The sequence below is a fragment of the Abramis brama genome, assembly GCF_963993115.1.
Source record: "Abramis brama genome assembly, chromosome: 8".
Lineage (NCBI taxonomy): Eukaryota > Metazoa > Chordata > Actinopteri > Cypriniformes > Leuciscidae > Abramis > Abramis brama.
Genome location: NC_139970.1, coordinates 7,952,437 through 7,974,595, shown reverse-complemented (window position 1 = coordinate 7,974,595; position 22,159 = coordinate 7,952,437). Strand labels below are relative to the sequence as shown.

The 22,159-nt window shown below is 38.8% G+C and overlaps 1 protein-coding gene across 3 annotated transcripts in view; it reads left to right on the top strand.

The window, feature by feature from the left end:
- Nucleotides 1-15,484: 15,484 nt before the first annotated feature.
- Nucleotides 15,485-22,159, top strand: part of LOC311088944 (uncharacterized protein) — a 319,691-nt gene continuing 313,016 nt past the window's right edge. For 2 of the 3 annotated variants that reach the window (XM_084123342.1, XM_084123339.1), the window contains exons 1-10: nucleotides 15,486-15,645; nucleotides 15,912-16,013; nucleotides 16,807-16,916; nucleotides 17,081-17,168; nucleotides 17,806-17,868; nucleotides 19,002-19,055; nucleotides 19,292-19,390; nucleotides 19,477-19,521; nucleotides 19,667-19,747; nucleotides 20,030-20,092. In XM_084123342.1, the coding sequence (XP_083979468.1) occupies nucleotides 15,528-15,645; nucleotides 15,912-16,013; nucleotides 16,807-16,916; nucleotides 17,081-17,168; nucleotides 17,806-17,868; nucleotides 19,002-19,055; nucleotides 19,292-19,390; nucleotides 19,477-19,521; nucleotides 19,667-19,747; nucleotides 20,030-20,092 (823 nt within the window). In that variant the 5' untranslated portion in view covers nucleotides 15,486-15,527. Of the gene's footprint in view, nucleotides 15,646-15,911; nucleotides 16,014-16,806; nucleotides 16,917-17,080; nucleotides 17,169-17,805; nucleotides 17,869-19,001; nucleotides 19,056-19,291; nucleotides 19,391-19,476; nucleotides 19,522-19,666; nucleotides 19,748-20,029; nucleotides 20,093-22,159 lie in introns of all 3 variants that reach the window. The other variant, XM_084123340.1, reaches the window with a different exon arrangement.

The window sequence follows — 22,159 nt, the reverse complement described above, 5'->3', positions numbered from 1 at the left end:
TTGCGAATACTTTCTCCTAGTACCTTCTTACAATCTTCAATTGTCCACACTCTGTCGGCATCAATGCCAAATTTCTTTGTTAAATTCAATCTGACTTTCTCAGTCACGATGGAGCCCATGTGCTCTGATAACAAAGACTTGAATTCACTATCTGTCCAAAAAGGTGTAATCTGTCTAGTACTTTTCCTAAACATTTTGTGAATTTCTGTTACCACAAACAAACACTAAAAACTTATCTCTACTGTCTTGCAAACAGAGGGTACAATCTTATTAGCACATGAGGCTAAATCTAATTCTAAAGCTAATTCTCTAGCTTACAGATAGGTCTTCTCTAGCAAGAGCATACACACAATATTAACATGTAACTGTTAATCTTCCCTGCCATCAACAGAGGATCAATTTCATCTCTAAAACAAACCTTTTTAGAGGCTTATCTTTAGTTAACCAAACTCTACAGCTGTTTGTTAACTACTTCACTGAACGGCGCAGAGGAAAACATTTGTACTGGTCTGCATTGGTTCTTTGAATGGAGTGAGAACTCACCGAATCGTTGGTTGTACTAGTGTTGTCAAAAGACCCGGTACTTCGGTACCAAGTCGGTACTAATTTTCTTTTAAATGTCACGGTACCAGGTTTTCTCAAACCCGGTACTTGATGAGCGTGCATGCCCGAAGCGCGTGCAGTTGCGTCCTCTTCATAAAAGCGCTGATGGCGATCGGCGGTGCTGCTGCTGATGTGGTGCTGATGTTTTTGCGTGTGCAGATACGTTATTTCAAATGGCGCGCGGCAAGCGCGCTCATAATAGAAGCGGCGCGCTCGCTTTTCCATGCACGTTAATGGATGCATAGCAACGATAGACGCCACGGGAGTACAAACGCTTGTGCGAACTGCGCTCTCCATGACGACGAGGAAGTGTGACATAGGCCTATTAATTGATTTCTAGCCCTTGCATTAGCTTTACTACTAGATATATTTATGGAGATGAGAAATAAAAAGCCGTCATTAATATCAGTCCGTCAGAAAAGCAGTTCTAGTCTTATTCTTGGCTGGATAACTCTTAGCAGGTTTAAAAAGCCATTTTAAAGTTAAATATGAATACAGTTTTGGATTAAATAAAAGTATAGTCAAGTCAAATAAAACATTTTATCTCCTGTATAGTTTGGTAATGCTACAATAAGATACCATTCATTAACATCACTTAATGCGTTATCTAACATAACACATTGAGTGAACAATATATTTTTACAACATTAACTAATGTTTGTGAATGTTATTTAATACAAACACTTGATTGGTCATGTTTGTTCACTTCATTCATTGTGCATTAAATAATGTTAACAGAAATAATGTTAACTTTTGATTTTAAAAATGTATTTTTAAATTAACCCCTAAAGGAGAATAATTGCGACAGTATATAACTATTGTTTCTTTGTTAGGTCATTTTATCTAATGTTATCTAACAAATGGAATCTTATTGTAAAGTGTTTTTAATACTACAGTTTCCATCTTTGTAACTGTGATATACACTTTAATATAATTATGTAAATTTAATCTAAATTAAGCTTTGGTACCGAAATTGGTACCGAGAACCGTGGATTTTCACTGGTATCGGTACCGAATACTGAAATTTTGGTACCGTGACAACACTAGGTTGTACAGAAAAATTTAGTCTGGAACTCAGTCAGCTTTGTTGAGATCTTTGAGCTTGAAGTTTCAAGATTCAGTCTGGAACTCAGTCAGGCATTGAGATCTTTTTGGAGCTTGAAGTTTTCAATCTGGAGGAAGCTGGAAAGATTCAGTCTGGCAATCTTTGTCAGATCTTTTGTTGAGCTTGAAGTTTCAAGATTCAGTTCTTTGAGCTTAAAATTCTTTGAGTTTCCTTCTCCATCCGGGTCCCGGCAGCATCTGTTGTAAAGTTTTCTTTGTTCGAAGCAGAGACCAGTGAGACAGTCGGGATCGCGTTCAACAGAAGTTATTCTTTATTGAGAACTCCGCCGTACGCGGCTGTAGAAACGTCCAACATGATCTAACTGAGGGAACTTTACATGGTATCTTATAGGCCATTCAGTGGGCTGTCCTTAAAGGTGCTGAACTTACACACAGCCTTAGAGATGACTACTGAATCTAATCATCTAAAGACAATAGAGGCAATTACCCCCAACTGAGATAATGATACTCCCAAATTGTATAAATAACACATGGTCACGAGAACGAAGACTTTGTAACATTCACATATAGTTCAACTCTGAGTAGGAAGATTAAAGACTTTCCCAAAGGGTATAAACAACAAATGGTCACGAGAGCTAAGACTATGTTACCTTCACACACAGTTCAACACTTAGTTGGAAGATCAAAGACTAACAAAACCCCTTCAAAGGAAACTGTTAAATCTAATCAGTAAATGGATGCCCTCATGTTCACCTTGAATGCCCAATACAGTATAGTTCACCTTAGTTTTTTATGTGATGTTATGTAGGGAAATAGGATCAGCAGATCTAAAAACATATTCTTAAATTTTAATCCTTCAGTGGGTTGACCTTTGGTGGGTTGACCATAGGCCGGTAATAATTTTCGGGTGGGACAGGTGGGTCGTGTCCCCACCACTATTTTGACAAAGAGAAAAAATCGATACGAGGGTGGATTAGAACCCAGAACCTCTGACACAATTAACAAAAGCACTCCCACTAGACCAGAGTACACAAACAAACTTTGCGGGTCTATGTATTTATTCACATGCATGAACAATCTTGGCACTAACGATATATTGTATTATAGTAGAAACTCATCAAACATGAGTTCTATAAATTAAACCCAATGTACTATTGAAAATGATTTCTGGACATCGTAATGTTTCACTGATCTGTATAATGACTCTACATGTAACATACTGTATATACATGTACATATAACTGATATCGCATTGCAATAGTGCTGCCAGTAAGTTACCGTAAGTTCCCCTTTACAGTAGCTTGCTGTAAATGTGTTTTACGGTATGATGCCCTTACTGCAATTTAACTTTACAGTAAGATGCCCTTACCGCAATTTCATTTTACAGTATTATGCCCATTTTACACTATTTTATTATTTATATTTTACATGAATGCTATTGAATTTAATAAATTCCAAAAAAGCGACTTGAGTCCATGTACATCAGCATATTCTTTATTCACTCTCACAATCAATTACATCCATTTTATTGATTTATTGTGATGCAACATTAGGCAAGGCAGTTTTATTTATATAGCACGTGATACACTTTGGCAATTAAAAGTGCTTTACACAGTAAGGAATTAAAATAAAAGCAAGGAAAATTAAAGTGCCCCTATTATGGATTTTTGAAAATGACCTTTCATGTAGAGTGTAACAGCTCTAAGGCCTCGTTTACAAGTGAAATGTAACCCAATTCTGATTTTTTGCTCATATGTGACACGGATCGGATGTGTTCTATGACAGTGTAAACAGGAAAAAAAAAACACATGCATTCAGATATTTCGAGATCGGTTTCAGGCCTCATTCATATGTGGAAATAAATCAGATATAAATCGGATATGTGCCAATGCGACTGTCATGTAAACAGGCTGATCGGATTTTATGAGGCATTAGGTTACTTCTCCTAACTCTCCGACAAGAGCAACCCCGATGCGCATCCGCAAAGGGACGGATGGCCTGTCGAAACGTTGTGTCGTCGTAGGAGAGGAATGTGGACAAACATTGACACAACATATCAAAGGTTGGCTTGCTCATCCTAAAATTTCGGACCCACTGCTTCTCGTTAAAGCTCGCCACAATATGCTCCTACCAGTCCTGAGATCTCTCTCGCACACAATAACTGAAGCATATGCACAGGCTGCAATGATGGCACTTTTCGTCCTCCTCCGCCTCATAATCATGGTGATGTTTGGCGAACTTTGCATACATCGCAGAGCTAGCATCAAGCATATTTCATGTTTGTCCATCTGTGTAAGATAATTTAACCCTTTAAGCATGCGCAATGTTTCAGATAGTACGGCAATTGTAAACACATGAATCGGATATGGGTCACAATTGAAAGAACGTGTAAACGGACGGTCAAAAAAAAATTGAATATAGCCAACAAATCAGAATTGGGCATCAAGGTCTACAGTGTAAACAAGGCCTCTGAGGCCTAATCGTTTTTCAAACGAGTCATAAGCCATTTAGTTGTGACGTCAAGACGAAACATTAGCATATTGCCGACACCAGGGAAAACTTGAAACCCCTCAAACACTACAGCTGATCCCTGTGGATGCTGGATAGCATCATGTTGAGAAGACGCTGTGCTCTACAATGTGAAGGTAAAGCCAGTTTTATTTTCACTGCCCAAGGACGAGCATGTGAAGAATCAGTGGTTAAAGTTCATCTTTACCATGATATCATAGCAGTAGAATCCTAAACTTTTGCTGTGTTCCCTTTATTTCACTGACGACTGCTTCTCAAATCTCGGAGTTCAATGCAGGATTCGCAAACCGCTTGCTCTTGGAAGATGGAGTTCAAAATACTTAAGTTTTGAGTTTTATATTGCATAGGTCTCCTGCTAACTGGCTAACTCACATTATCACTGTCTTACCTATGCTAATCAGTTTGTGGGCCACAATTATCTATAACTGTGTCCATTAATGCAGTGTATCACTGAGAAACGTCCTGCTTGAGTCGTCCTTTTGATGGAGGTTCGGGTTGAATAACTAGTTCTTCCAGTGCTTCATTATTGGACTCGCGTTCGGATTGATATGGTAAAATCGACGTCATTGTTCATTACTGTGTTTAGTTTACGGTGTAGGAAGCCTCAGGACAGCTGATGTTGTTATGGCAATGGGTGTTTTTGTTTAAGACACGTGCGCTGTACGCAGTAAACCAATCACAACAGACTGAGCTGTCTGGCCAGTAGCATGTGGAAAGAAGTGATTTAGAGAGATTGATTCATCTGACGAGCCGTTTAAGAATCTTTGAAAAAATGTGGTGATGTGCAAATGTATATTATGAGAAAATTAAACAGTTTTTTTTGTTTGTTTTTTTTACCTTTGATGCACGTAAACCTGTTGTAGGTAAGTGTTGTAGTAAATAGCATAATAGGGGCACTTTAAAACAGTTATAAAAACAATTTAAAAAGATGTACAGTACAGTTATAAAATGAATTAAAAGAGTAAAAAGATAATACATAGATAAACTTCTCATCTGGCAATACACCGGTGTATCATAGTTTTCACAAGTCCCAGTTTTACTCTGAGATTTTCCCATGGTGATTACACTGTGTCTGTGGTGTTCTTGCGGCACGCCTAAGAAATCAACGTATCCAAAAAAAACAACAACAAAAAACGATTCCCTAAAATCGTCCATGAGAAGCTCTAGGACTGACTCACGGGGTAACCTTGGGTTCACTGCCCCATCAGTCCGCACCCCAAAGATTTGTCCGGAAGCTCTAGGAATGGAATCGATTCAGTCCGCACCCCACAGAACCTCGAGTTTAATTACACGTCAAAATCACTACTTCACCACAGACACAGGTCATCAGCATGGTTTCATCTCTCAATTTCCCCAATTAAGTAATTTATGTTTGTCTCTTACCCAATTCGCAGTGCCATTTGAGTTCAGTTTAGAATCAAAAGGAGGATGCAAAAAGAGAACTGAATTCATAACAAATCAAAGCAGGGTTCATGACAATACGCAAAAAAAGCATGAAGCATAAAAAATCATCCCAGTTGGTCTTGACTGGCCTCCATACGGTAAACCACTGATGGCTGATCTGAAAAAAAAACAGAGAAAATGTGTGAGAAATGGTCATGAGTTTATTTAATCTAAATTTGTTCATAGACAGACGAGGAATCAACTTGTGCAACAGCAGTTATTACCAGTCGAGTTAGTTTAAATAGTATAGCTTTATTGCATATCCCTTGTTAGGGAACTCTATTAATTGCCTGAATGTACAATTACGTTAAAGGTACACTGAGTAACTTTATGACCCTTCAAACTTAAATCTGAAATAGAAAGCTTTTGTAACATTACAAATGTTTTTACTGTCACTTTAGGTAAATTTAATGCATCCTTGCCGAATTAAAGTATTAATTTCATTCAACAACCAAAAAAAATAAAATAAAAAATACTGACTGAACAGTAGTGCTTTCTATTTCAAATAAATGCTGTTCTTTTGAACATTCTATTCAAAGAATCCTGAAAAAGAAGTGTACAACTGAAAATAATCAGAAATGTTTCTTGATTCACATAAGTGCTCCTAATAAAAGTTATGCTGCAAGTTCTGCATTACAATATGTTAATCACATAATGCATCTGATAGTTAGTCAAAACATACTTACAAAGCCAAAGATGCTCAGTGCTGAGGCTCTTAAAAGAGCCTTTGGGCTGTAGTTAGCTCCTGTTGACACAGGAAAAAGAGAGAAATAGAAGAAACATTATTTTTCAGCAATGATTATTGGCAAATGACTAGCCTATATAAATGACAGATCTAGGATGACTGCTAGATTGATCAATTACACAATCAGATGACAGTTTCACCAATTATTGGCATATAATTAAAAACATATATATTTTGCAATGAATATTAAAGGCAGTCTGCCTTTACATTGCTTTAAATGCCTTACTATTTTAACATGTCATATTCGGTCCTGTGCAGAGTGAATCCAGCATTTATACGTAGCTGTCACATCTCTTACATCGTGTCTACTACACTTTGTTAATGAGAGTTTTCGCGAGCCTGCATAATTCGGCACTGAATAAAAACTTGTGCGTTCTCCAGAGCTCGAAAACAAATTAGCACAAATAATGCACTGGAGCGTTTGGTTTGGCAAATCTGTTTCGCCAATATATTATAACAGTATCAATCGAGGCTTGCGTTTGAGGGTGCATAGCACCCCCATAGTACCGGGCCTGGGGCAGAGAGAGCGCGAAAGAGTGCCTTTGAGAAAACGCGCTAGGCCTAACTTAACTTCAAAACGCCACACATTTAACTGACAAGTAAAATATGCCATAACTGGTCGTAAAAAGAACAGAAAACCTTTGTTTGTGTAAATATTAGATTGGGTCCATCTACTGGAAAAGGCAGTCAGTCAATTCTATGGCATTTAATGGGATATTAAAGCGGCAGTTTCGAAATTAGACTGTCCTGTGAGCTGTTATTAAAAGCCTATTAGAATTTATTATTTACTTTCTTCATAAATGTAGCTATATTTAATTGATATTGGTAATGGTTTACTTTGTAAAAATAAATTTGTTCAGTAAAAAGTACTTACCTCAGAAAACCCCCCAGCTGGCTTCTAGCGATCCACTCTCTCAGCAGGGACGTCCGTTATGAGCGCGCACTCGACACGTGACGTCACACAAACCTCAGTTTACATTCTGCCAGGTTGTTGCGCGGGCTTTGCAACAATTTAAATTTTGTGAGGTGTAAGCAAAGTTTTTATATATGAAGTTTATATTAATTTGAAATAAAATAAAAATACATTTATATCATTTATATTGCCTGTATGGGAGCCAGTTGTGAATTTTTGTACATATATAGGTCTATTTATTACATATATATTGTACAATATATTTATTTATTAGGGCCCGAGCACCGATGGTGAGAGGACCCTATTGTTTTTGCTCCGTTTATTCTTCTTCTTCTTCTTCTTCTTCTTCTTCTTCTCCAAAGTGAATCGCTTTTTAGAGGGCCTTAACATGCTCGAAAACTCATGAAACTTTGCACACGCTTCAGAAGTGGTGAAAATTTACGTGTGATATGGTTTTCAAAATTGGGGGGGGCAAATTCGGTAAATTATTGCCCCCACATTTTGCTCCGGCTCTAGGTTTCACGTACAGATATGAAATTTGGTACATACTTGTAATGACCCAATACCTACAAAAAAGTATCTTGGAGCATAGCCCTAAACACAACAGGAAGTCAGCTATTTTGAACTTCCTCCTAGATTTTGTGCATTTTTCGTAATTTCCTGATGTTGTACTTTAACGAACTCCTCCTACAGTTTTGATCTGATCCTCTTCAAATTTGGTGAGTGTAATCTTAAGGCCTTTGTGACGTTAAATTGCAAAGATCTTGAGTTTTCGTCGAAGGGTGTGCCCTCGGCGGCCTGACAAATGTTCACCCAATTTCGGCCTTCTGGTGATATATGCATGATCAGATAAGTTCAATATTAATGTTGCTTGCAGTTCCGATGTTGCTAGGCAACCACAGACAGCCTGCAGTAACTTAGGCATACAATTTCCAATCTGCCCCAAACTTCACATGATTGATAAGAGTCCTGTCCTGAATACATGGCCATGCTCATATTTGGTTATAGCAATAGCGCCACCTGCTGGTAGCATGAAGTGTGGCAAATACAAAACGTGCTCGAAAAATCATGAAACTTTGCACACGCTTCAGAAGTGGTGAAAATTTACGTGTGATGTGGTTTTCAAAATTGGTTGGGGCAAAATGGCTTAATTATTGCCCCTACATTTTGCCCCGGCTCTACGTTTCACGTACAGATATGAAATTTGGTACATACATGTAATGACCCAATACCTACAAAAAAGTCTCTTGGAGCGCAGCCCTAAACACAACAGGAAGTCAGCTATTTTGAACTTCCTCTCAGATTTTGTGCAGTTTTTGCCATTTCCTGATGTTGTACTTTAACGAACTCCTCCTACAGTTTTGATCTGCTCCTCTTCAAATTTGGTGAGTGTAATCTTAAGGCCTTTACTAAAGGCGCTGGGTGGCGGTGGCAGGGGTGCGAGGGCCCTTTTCATCGCTGCTTGCAGCTTTAATTTATTTTGTTATTGGAGAAAATGCTAATATAAAAATGACTCTGGTCTCTCACTAAGAACTAATTTTAAATCCTTCCATCCACCTGTTTTTTTTTTTATTATTATTTATTTCATTTAACTTTTAAACATCCAGTGTTTCATAATCCAAAAATTAAAAATGAGAATGCAGATTCATTCAAAACATTATCATATGATATTTTAATGCCTAAAACATAAATACAATATGCATATACAAACTTCAAAAAATCATTTACAGTAGCACTACTGCCTTTGCGTAAACAGTAAAGTACACTCAAAAAAATGCTGGGTTGTTTCTGTAAACAAATTGTTGGGTTGATTGTGCTGGGTCAAAAAGTTGGGTTGTTTTGGGTACTGTAAACACATTATTGGGTTGCTCATGCTGGGTCAAATGAGTTGTAAGGGGGTCATTCACAAATAAACCGCTGGTTGGGTTATTTTGACCCAGCAACTGGTTACTTTTTTCATTCTTTGCGGAACTTTCTGGATTCTTCACTTCTGACCTGACTCGAGGAGCACGCCACTCGGAGCAGGCAGTGTTTTATGGTAAGTTAATATGATGTTTACCTATATTTTTAATAAGTTGTGGTGGTAGCAGCAAACTAATTTCACTGTTCAACATACAGTCTTTGATATGGAAGTGTGAGGGGTAACGTATTTATTCTGTGAAACATTAATTAACCACAGCTAGCCGGTTAGAATTTTTGACAATATGCCGCATCGTTAAATCCTAGTTGAATTTAAACCAGCTATATCAGCAGCCTTTTTGAAATATGCAGTTTAAATTCTAAATTCATCATGTAATTATCGTAGGCCTATTCATTGTGGACGCTGTATTTAAAAGTGAGAAAAGCGTTTTGTATGAAATCCACACGCGCAGTTTCCCTCACAGGGCTCGCACGTAAAATCAGCGGGAAATGAGTCTTTAATGTAGGCTAGTGAGTTGTGAGTGAAAAGTCTGCTGGCGTAGTTTAGAAATACTCGTCAGAAGAAATGACTGAGGTAAGTTCCAGCAGTCTGCGTGTGTCTTCTGTAATGTCTCGAACCATCGTTTCTGACAAAAAAAAAGGCTTTCAAGAGCTTGATATAGCCTAGTTTTTTTTTTTTTTAGTAAATGTATGACTTGCAATCTCCATCGACTGAGGAAAGGAGAAATAAATGGACAGGCGCCAGTTTTGAGAAGAAAAGTATACCCGTTTAGTTGAACGAATGATCGTCAATATTTAAAACTTAAAAAAATGTAAACTTACATGATAGCCTACCCTACCATAATGCATGTCATCTTTCATTTTATTGTGTGCAAGTTAACATCTAAACGAGGCGATCATCAGCGCTGCCAGTCAGGAGATTAACGAGCAGCTTTGTGGGTTTGTGAGTTTTAATGTTAAAGACACTTTCAACATTACAGTAATATTTTACTTTTAATAAAATAATGTTTTATTTTAATGCCTTAATGTTGATAATATTTGTCCAAATTACTATTTTATTACTATTACTATAATTCAGTTTGCAAATGCTGAATACACATTTTGTTTGTTTTTCACATTTGGTAATGTTTGCAATAATTTTAATTGCATATTCAATAATAAATTGATACTTCCACAAAAAAAGCTTAACTTGACATAGGTCAACATTTAACATAGGTCAGCTGAAACCAGGGATGCTTTCCTATAACTCCTGATGTACTCATTATTTAATAAGAAGAATGGCATCTATGCTAATGTTTGTCTTTCTGTTTACTGAAGTTTACTGAAGTCAGCCGGATCCAGGCCGTATCCAGATCAGAAGGTGGACCTGCGCCTGGACCCATCCATGACGCATCCCTGAAGGGCCAGCCTAATCAGCCCTGTGAAGGCCTCATCGACATGACTGATCCTCAACAAACTCGTCTCCATACCGGTGTGATGACTCCAACTTCCAACCAGATGAAACTGGATAAATATTCTGAATGTTCTTATTCAATCTGACCTCTGACCTGTAATGCTGCATGGATCATAATCATACACTGTTCGCTCGTTGGCCAGAGGAGAACTGAGCGACTGAGACTGGGTTCTCCCAAGGTTTTTTCTCCATTCTGTCACTGATGGAGTTTTGGTTCCTTGCCACTGTTGCCTTGGCTTTTGGCTTGCTAGTTGCTATATTCAACAATATTATTGATCTCCCTTACTTAAGGTGGATGATGATGCAATATTCTTCTAGAAACAAACTTTGTTGTATTATATTCATGTTACAGTATCACTATGAAGCTGCTTTGATACAATCTGTATTGTAAAAAGCGCTATATAAATAAAGATGACTTGACTTGTGTAATCAACAGGTGAGGACCAACATGGTTGAATATTTACAAAATGAGATGACTGGAGAATTGCTGCACATTCTGTGCCTCAGGGATGAAATGAGGGGGACATGTCAGACCTTTGACATTGATTAACATTTGTATTCGATAAAGAAAAGTATTAAAGAAATGTATAAAATAAAAAAAATGAGATTTAAATCATACAGTGGCCTCTCTGGTTTATTGTATTACAGAGATAATAATTATTTTACATTCATAATATAACAAATATTTGTTTCTAATTTTATTAAGGCAATGAGACAAGAAATAACCCAGCACATGAGTAAGACTTAACCCAGCAAGAGGGTTAATTTCACCCACTGGTTGGGTCAAATGAATGACCCAGAAATATGGGTTAAATGGTAAAACCCAGCACTTGGGTCAAACCAACCCAGCGCGTGTTCTGTCCAATAGTGACCCAGCCGTGTGGTTAAGGTTGGGTTATTTTTTAACCCAGCAGTTTTTAGAGTGTACTGTAAATTCCATATACAGTAAGTTACTGTAAATTTCATAAGAAATACCCATAATGCAGTGCATATTACAGTAGTTAACCGTAAATAATATAAGTGGTATTTTACTGGGCTTTTTTGCGGTAAGTAACTGTAAAATTGCGGCAAAGTCTAACTGCAAGACTTTTTACTGCAATGCTTTTTTCCCCTTAGTTGGTCAGAACAAAAGTGGATGTTACTTACTTGTTCAGACGACATTTTCCGGTGAAGATTCTTATGTTGGTCATACTTCCAAAAAGTAGAATCTGTGATTGCGAATGACAGTATCCGCAGCGGCGGCGATTGACAGCTGCACGTTCTCCCCAATACATTGGGTTCATCCGTACTGTGCCATGCCGAGGCACAACCCACATAAAGTTGATAATTCTGCGAATAACTGCAATTGCAGATTTCGAACAGAGATGGCGACAAAGAGGAAAAACTGCGGACTGCAGCCTTAAAACCCAAATGCAAATGAACACAGACACAATGTGCAAATAAAATCTAAACATCCTGACTGTATTTTACAGTGATGGATATAGAGAGGACACACACTGCCACAGAGGGTAAGAGACGGCGAGAGCATCTGATACACACTGACAGGGTCACCCAAGGTCATCAATCACCCTAAAACACATACATCAGCAGCTGAGTGGTGTGGTCATCAAACAAACAAATTAACAAAACACTGAGTACAGTAAACAAGGTCATTCTGTCAGCGCAGGTTAAGTGTGAGCAGCGAGGGCTGTTTAGAGCTGATCTGAGGTCAGGGGCGGCACTGCGGTTCTGTTCAAAGCTTTCCGTCTAAACAGATGGCCTGATCTCCAACCAGTTTACCCACGACAGGAGCACACACTCTCACAGAGCGAGAAGTGACTGTCATTCTTAATGGAAGGACAAAGGCATATGCACATACTCAAACTTTGAATACACAACTATTTGCACACACACACACACGCACACACACACAAATAAAAAAAATAAAAAAATTCTAATAAAACATTGTTTAGTATGGTTTTAAAATCCATTTTAATTACAAGAACTCATAATAGTACTCAAAATCTCCTCATAAACCACATTTATGTTGTAATACCAGTGTAATACCCATGTCATTATACAAATTTGTGTCCTCATAAATCATATCAACAACCACACACACACACACACACACACACACACAATTCAATTCACATTTAATTTAATAATTTATAGTGCTTTTCACAATACATATTTCAAAGCAGCGTGTCTATGTTGTGTCTACATTACAATTTAGAGTGATGTGTTATCAGAGGTGACTGTGTCCAAGTTATGTATTTCAGAAATGTACATATACAAATCATACAGTAAGCTGATGATTAAGTGATTAAGATGTATAGAAAATATAGCATGGAGTCCTGTCGAGTCATCTCTTCACAGGTGTTGGTGTCATCTGAAGTCTACATAAGAGGCTGGACCAAACTGGAGCTGATGGACTCTCTACACTGTTAGAAAGAAAGTACAAAACTGAGTGGCCGTCAGTGGGTTAGCCCCAGTGGGTGGTTCCCTGAAGGGTACCTTATTGTACAAAACTGTACCTTATAACTTTGTACCATTTAAGGGGCAATTTTGTACACCACGTAACAATTGTGCAAACTGCAATTAAAGCACAAAATTGTACCTTATTAAAAGGATCCCCAGGGTATTGCCCAATGACAAAGCAGTTTTGATCCTATGGTGGACAAAAACAAAATATCTTAAAGAAACTGGCTTAGATATGCAGATTTTACAGATATTAAATTTATTTATATTTAGAGATTAGATAGAATTTATATTTATTTATTTATAACATTCTTTTACAAAGAGAATTACTTGAAGTGTATTACATCATCTCACAGCAGCAGGTGTGAGCAGCAGCAAATTAATTGTTCATGGCACATAAAAACTCATCAGACATTACTCAACAAATATAATCAGAAGTAGAAAGCAGTCATTTAAAAAAAAAAAAAAGGTAACAGGAGTACAAGAAATTGTCTATAGAATACTAACAAATGAAAATTAAAGAACAGTTATACATTGTTTTCAGTTTTCCACTGCATGGTACGGCTCGGTACGGCTCACTTTTGGGGGGTTTTCTACTGTGTGCAGTACCAAGTACTTTTCTTTTAGTACCACCTCAGTTGATGTTCCAAGTGAGCTGTACCGACACCAAATAGTGACATGTAAACACTGCAGATCACAGATTGGTCAGAGAGAATCATCTCTACTTTCGTCATTGGATTTGCGACAGGAGACACCAAACCCGCTAGATTTAAATAGTCAGCAACAGCCACCCCAGTATCATTTCTTCGCATGACTTTTTTAAACTATAGCCTACTTGCTTTAAACGACAATCGCACGCAACTTGAAAACAGAAATGGCTGTATTGTGGTCAGTAGATGAGATGGTGGCGCAACTTTCACGATCAATCTATAATCCCACCCACTTTGAAGCAGTACTAAACTGCAGTGGAAAAGCAAACCGAGCCGAGCCGTGCTGAGCCGAGTCGTACCACGCAGTGGAAAAGCGGCAATACATAAACCACCAGGGGGCCTGAGGTCACACTCTCTGTGCAGACTGGCGGCATCAGATCCTCCAGTGCTCTCAGGGGAAACTGAGATGAGTGTCCCTGAGAGCAGTCTACATCTCTGGGCGCCTGACTTTGGGAGCAGATATCCTGTCGAGGCAGGAATGTATACTGTACCCCAAGTGATTTGGAGAAAGTTTGGCCTGGCGACATGGATGGGGTCTGTCTTCTCCTTGTAGCCCTGTTCTCTTTTTCTTTCTCCATTCACACTTAAGGTGTATGTGGCGGCCATAGCTGCGCTAAGCATGGATACTGTTCTCTGAGTCAGTGCAGCTGATTTGGATAAAGTTTGGCCAGGTGGACATGGACCTCTTTGCGTCTTTAGAGACTTCTCATTGTCCCCTCTGGTTCTCCCTCACACATCCAGCTCCGTTGGGGCTGGACGCCATGGTATAGCTGTGGCCGAGGCTTCGGCTGTGCACATTTCCCTCGATCACTCTGCTCCCAGGAGTTCTAGAAAGAGTTAGCCAGGACGGGGTCCGTCTTCTTGTAGCCCCGTTCTCTTTATCTTTCCCCATTCACACTTAAGGTGTCTGCGGCAGCCATAGCTTGTGGCTATGTTGTCACCGCCTTGTGACTGTTGTACCCTGAGGATGAGGCCTATAGCTCAGGTTAGAGTTCCATCATGGGATCTACCCCTGGTTCTAGAAGCCCTTGGACTCTCCATCTGACAAATGCATTCTATAATGAGGACAGAACTGTTTGTGTATATAATCTATATAATTGTGTGTATGTCCATTTGTAAGTACTACTGACTCACCATAGCTTTAACTTTCACACAACTCAAAAAAAAAAAGAAAAGAAAAAAAAGAAGAAAAGAAAATCTAATTTAGGATATTCCCAAATGTACCCAAAGGGACATTTTGTCACATTTATCTGACTTCTGGGGCTAAACCTGAACCCAGATGATAGCTAAAAGTCACTATTATATTATAATAGTAGTAGTAGTAATATTAGTAGTAATAATGTGATCACTATATAATTCGTTTAATTTAAAACAGCTGTTTTCTATGTGAATATATTGTAAACTGTAATTTAATCCTGTGATCAAAGCTGAATTTTCTGCATCATTACTCCAGTCTTCAGCAAAAGCAGTTTATGCTTAACCTGCTACTGTAGCCAACACAGCACAACACAACACAACACAACTTCCTTTTTCTTGACTCATTGGAACAATTTCCGCTGCATCTCTTTTGTCAGATGACTTATGTTTCGATGAGCCAGCATATGTGTTTTGTTTTTTTTTTCATTGGTTTTGTTTTTTAAACTGTCACCCAGGCTGTGTAGAGGTCAGTGTGTGGTGGAGTGACTGATGGAGACCGAAGTGGACACCATTGAAGGTCAGGACTCTGTATTCAGCCAGGCAAACCCTCTTTATGACAACAACATGAAGCTCTTTGAGGCCGAGCGCTACGACTTCCAGCACAGTGGTGAGTCTCGGGCAGACTGACACTGTTCACATTCAAAAATGCTTCAAAATGTTTGTGTGTTTCTGGAATGCTTCATTCTGATCAATCATGACATTCAGTGGTCTGATATTTCATAATATTGATTGACTGTTGTTGGTCATGGAAATGCTGTGTATTGTAACTTAAAATAGTGCTAATTTAATTTCCCTCATATCATATCACTTATAATGGACTTATGAAATCAGTTTTCTGTAGTTTAATCCAGAGTTCTGCATTGCTTGTTACAGAGCTGACACCAAGGAAACCAGCGAAGAAACGTCACTGTATTCCTGTTCTCATAGTGTTTCTCCTGCTGCTGATTGCACTGAATTCTGTGCTGGCCTATAAAGGTAAGATGGAACTGAAATAAATTCACATTTAAAAAGTATAACTTTATAAATGTCCTTGCATTATATACAAAATGTCAAACCAAGTGGCATTGATTTTAAACCAAGCAAGTTTTAGGGTTTAAATAATTATATTATAAATAAACTTAAAATAAAGAAGCATTGTGACCTTTTGTAGTTGTCAGATGTCAATGGATCATGGTGATAGTTAAAGTGATTTCTACACCTGTGGTTTCTCTGATATGACTCTGACTTAAAAATGCACTAATAATCACCAAAACACCAGCTGATTAAAACTTAATGAGCAAAAATTATGAAGAAAAGGAAATGTATTGAAGAGAAAAGCTTTATTCCTTTACAGATGTCACCAATATTTTGTTGTATTATGCAATGAAATGTGTATATTTTTAGTTGTAGCCTTAAGGTGCAGTCACATTCACCATTGCTTGGCGAAATTTCATGGGCAAAACTCATTCTAATAGGAATCCGTGTGATCGGGTGCAAAAAATTCCCTTACACAGATTTCACTGATTTTCAAGATGGTCACTTGAATTCACCACACTGACCAATAGAAAGCTGCTTGGTTTGAAAGTGAATTCTGTGTGAGCTGAGCTTTATACATCGCTCCACTATTAACAATATATAACTGACCATTTTTATCTAATGTGATTGCACCTTACAGTAAGTGTCCAACACTTTTTGTGAACATGAATATTTCACGGCATCATGTAAGCTATCACCTTGTTTCTGTTGTTCCATGATTTAATCTGCTTTGTATGATGTGTATTGTATGCAGTCTTCACTCTGGAGGCATGGGTTCACACTCACTGTACATCAGCTGAAGCCAGATCAGAGGAACTCCAGTCTGCTGAAGGATTCAAGCTGGGCAGCTCCAGCTCAGATGAGGTATATACACACACTTCACACCGTCATTCATGTTGTGCCATACAAACACATACTCGTATTAGGCCTGTTTTGAGTGTGTCAGAGCTGAAGGGGAGTGTGTGTGTGTGTGCGTGTGTGTGTGTGTGTGTGTGTGTGTGTGTGTGTGTGTGTGTGTGTGTTTACAGGAGTGTCTGTCCGATCTGTGTGGGGACGATGGGACTCTAGAAAAACTGAGGACTCAACTAAACCAACTCAACGTTAGTGCACAAAGAGGTACACATCTTTGTCTTTGATACACACAAGAGAAATCCTATTGGTTGACCAGGTACTATTTTGAGAATCTGCCATGATTTCAATCGTTAAAGGGGTCATGAAATGCATTTTCAGATCTATACTTTATATTTACTGTCTTTAACAACTGCAGAATGTACTAACATTTAAATTAATAATTTGATACAATGCACTTATTGTGTACATACATGCTTTTACACTGTACTTGTTTAAAACATACCGGCATGTAATTACAGCTGTTATTAATTTCTGTAATTACATCTATAATGACTCTGTTGACCTTCTCTTACCCCTTAACCTACCCTTAACCCTACCCATACTACCAAACCTGTCCTAACCTCACCTGTATCACCTCAATAGCAGCACAAGTGTTTTGGATAGTCGTTACATCATGAATAAGGAGATTTCAAATCTTGCCGCTTCATAAGGGTGGAAAACAAAAACACATATTTGAGTAATATTTAAGGTGTGAAAGTTGCAGTATGATTTTATTGTTTATGTGGAAATATCAAAAACATTTAGATTTTCCATTTCATGACCCATTTAAAGCATTTTGTCTGGAGACACCATAGGTGTGTCTCACAGAATTAAAGTTATCGTTTTCCTTTATATTTCATAGTCATGGTTTGTCCGCCTGGTCCACCTGGTCCACCTGGAACACCTGGATTACATGGATTACAAGGTAACTGTGTACTGTGACAATGCCTTGAAAATATTGTCACTCAGTCACACTCTCACTCTAACATTAGTAGATTGCAATATTTAGGCAATAACTAATAAGGGAGCTAATCGTGACTTATTTGCCCAAAGCTTGGCTACAACCATCAGCGTGAGGCATCAGCTTGAACAATTCAAAAAAGTTTCAAATTCAGTAAAACCACTTATTAAAAGTTATTTGAACAATTCATTTAAAATCTAGCTGTTTTTTGAGGGATGTTAGCAGACTACGCTAATGTAACTGTTCCTACTCGCACCACTCAGAACGGGATTCGTCAACTAGGGCGCTTAAAGCCAAAGCCCCTTGAAGTTTTACCTGCACAGCTCTTACTAGCTGGCCTCCAGTACACAGACCGCCCTGAACGTCACTCCAGGGTCACGGCACCAATGTAACGGGTCCTACTCGCACCTCTCCGAACAGGATTCGAACCATCGTCAACTAGGGCGCTTAAAACCACTGCCTCTTGTGCATCTCTTGAGGTTCACCTGCACAGCTCTTACTAGCTGGCCTTACTAACAGGATTCAAACCATCATCAACCGGCATGGGAAGACAGAGGAGTGAGGTTTTACCTGCACAGCTCTTCCTAGCTGGCCTCCAGTACACACCGACCCTGAACGTCTCTTCCCTCTGGGTCACGGCACCAATGCAACTGGTCCTAGTCGCACCGCTCCTAACGGGATTCAAACCATCATCAACCGGCATGGGAAGGCAGAGGAGTGAGGTTTTACCTGCACAGCTCTTCCTACTGTAGCTAGAATCCAGAAGGATACATCTGTGAGGCACCCTAAATCTCTGAGATCCTGTCCCCAGTTTAAAGGGGTGAAAATTGGCTAATTTTCATCTCTTCTTTTGAACCCAGCAGCAGATCTCAGTGACCAGAATAGAACCGATCACTTTCTACATGTTCCTTCACAATCTGTGTGTTTTTAGTGCTCCCTGCTGGTCAAAACAGACATAAACACTGAACTAAAGCTGTCATTTGACCTTTGGTGTCTTCAATCCTTTTTTCCAACAGATGCGTGTGAATAGTATTTTGTCACTGTTATGTCATGCTTTGAGTAGTCAGTTGTTATACTCCAGCTGTGCTCTGTATTAGGTTATCCTGGAATACCAGGGAACCCAGGACAGAAAGGAGGCCTTGGCTCACCAGGTTAGTGTATTTTTGTATATCTGTATGAATTTGTATGCATATGTGTATGGGTGTGAGTGCTCTTGAGAAGCATGTGTGAGTATTGTGCTCTTCATTTTTCGCCAGTTTTAACGAGCTGCGTAGGCTTAGGAAATAATTGTACGTTAGTAATGCTAAAGCATTCACTTTTTTGGTGTACACAAGGAAAATGCTGCAAAACAATGAACATTAATTGAAAATGATTGTATTTATTTCAGGGAGGGTAGGTGAGCCTGGAGCTCCAGGTGAAAAAGGACAGAGAGGAGACCCAGGTCTCGCAGGCGTAAAGGGAATGGTTGGCGCTCCGGGTGCACCTGGTAATCGCCTCCTTACTTTCACACACTACTCATCCCAGTATAGCAGATCCACATCTCTCCCTGACTGTATTTATTTCTGTCTCCAGGTGTTTCAGGCTTAAAGGGGGATCCAGGAGAGAGAGGAATACAAGGTGCCTGATTATTATGATGAAAGGCCACCTTAATAATTCATACTGTAATAAAACAGAAAATATGTGTTGTGGAAATGCCTTGCACATTTTTCCATGCTGTAAGAGTTTTATACTGCTCTAATGACTACTGCTCTGTGCACACAAGGTTTACCTGGGAATGACGGTCGTCCAGGTGCCGATGGAAAGAATGGTTTGGCAGGAACATCAGGGGCCCGTGGAAATCCAGGTACTTCTTGAAAGATAAATCTGACCCGAATGATTTGATAGTTTGTCTATAGCTGCTAATTACTACTACTGATAAAAAATAAGATTTTTTTTCACAGTGTAGTGCAGTTGTGCAAAAGGACAACCACACCACAAAACCACTTTAATCTGTTTAGTCTGAACAGTAGTAATAGTGATGCTTTCCTTATTAAACACCACTAAAACTAAATCTCAGTCAAAGCCACACTTTGTTCTGCATTTTGTCACTTTTTGATACCTTGTACTTGAAATCTCTCTTCCTCAGGGCCTAAAGGAGACCAAGGTCCCAGTGGTGAGCGAGGAGGGCAGGGACCTCCAGGTGTAAGCGGTAAGAAAGCTTTTGGAAAGAAACAATACAACACTACTTAAAGGTATTTAGCAGTGACATTGTCAGGCTTTTTTATTTATAACAAAATAATCTAATTGCATGTTCCAGATGTAATATAACAATGAAGTTTACAGTGGATTTATAAATTAATTAAAAACATAAAAAAGCAAAACACACCTGATTAAATTATTTGTTCTTCGTTCTCAAGAAGTAGAGTTTAAAAACGTTGCTGTATTTTTGTGTAGTTAATTAAGAGAAGGTACACTGCCATCTTGCTCCGACAAAAGTGACTTACCAAAAACTTACCAACTCGTAAATTTCCCCGGAGGACTTGAACTTACCAGTAGCCAGTCTTATGACAAATGACATAAAATCTGGTGTACTTTGATTTATCTGAAATAGCTGATACCACAATATTGGAGAAAGCTTATTGCACAGCAGTTTCATTCCAGAATCTATTATACGGCAAACACAAAAGTACTCAAAAGTAAAAAGGAAAACATATGTGTTGACTTTCAAAGACAATAGGTTTTTCCAAAAACTACAGATTCTTTCACAGACAGTAATTACCTTCAAGTCACTGAACTCTACCACAACTTGGCAACTTCATTAAATACAGAGATTAGACTTTTTCCACACAAGTGCTCATTGTATCATCCTGGTACCTGTATCAAATGTGACTTTGTTTTCAGGCAGAATGGTGCACCCATTAAGTTTCATAATTCCTCATTCCCTTGGGCCCTAACCTGTGGTTGATTGGTCTTTTAGGGCCTCCTGGTCCACAGGGACCTCCTGGCCTGCGAGGACCACCTGGAGAAAAAGGCTCACCTGGACCAAAGGGAGACAGTGGCCTTGGCCTTCAAGGTATTGTAGGAGTGCTAAGAACATATGCACATAAAAGTGATATATGCTGTTGCCAATAATTTTGGGTAAATAATTGTTTTCAGGGCGCCCAGGACTACAGGGGGTAAAGGGAGATCAAGGCTTGCCAGGTAAATAAAGACAAACATGAAAATAGATGATAAACATTGGGTTTATATCATGCAGTCGTCATCTGAGTTCGATGTTGTATGTAGGTGTCCCAGGATCTCGGGGTCTGAATGGAGTAAAGGGCAGTAAAGGGGATTCAGGTGGGTTTATTAAAAAGTTTATTAATGACAAGAAGGCAACATCCATCTGTGTCTGTTTCTTGACTTTCTTCCTTTCCTCTTACCCTATTCTCTCCCAGGGCAAAAGGGAAATCAAGGTATTGGCATATTTTTTGTGTATCCACGATATCTGTGAGTGCACAGCAGTTATGTTGATTATTAACCTGTTTTGCAAGTGAATTGATTGTATGTAAATGTATGATGGTCTTAAACAGGTCTGAAGGGTGAGAAGGGTGATGTAGGACCCAAGGGTGGTGTGTCTGGTAATTTCCATAAATACAGATCCATCTCTCTGAACTACTGTGTGTCACTAGCTATGTTTCCATCCAAAGTTGCAGATTTAACTTGTGTGCAAAATTGCATAAAACATTCGCGAATAAAGCAACGTTTCCATCCCATGTGTTCAAGAGAGCAAAATCATCACTTCCTGGGAAATTTGCACATTATATCTGTAATAAAACCGTAAGTTGCTGCAATCAGGCTCTGTTTCCCTCCATCATAAATGAGTTTGTCTCAGAGCGTCAGACGAAACACAATAAACACTGTCATGTTCTCTTGCGTTCGGATGCTGGTGTTTGGAAATGCAGTCGTGTGAGACGCTTCCGGAGGAATTAAACCAAATCATTCTGATGACAGTCTTTGACTCAGGAACACCAAACCAACAGTTGAGATGCTGTGATGCCATTGGTCCACTGGTTACTCCAGTTATCCAATCACAGCCTCTGCTAAGGCAAAGTCACATGAGGTTATTGTTGCGCATCAAAGGATTTATTCTGCAAAGGTGTTTCTATCATAGTTTATGTGCATGTCTAAATAAAAAATGACAAAATTATCCGCCGCGCAAGTTTTTATGCACATTTTTAGAATTGATGCTCATCTTGGCATTTCCATCCAGCGTTTATTATGCGATAACCCAAAA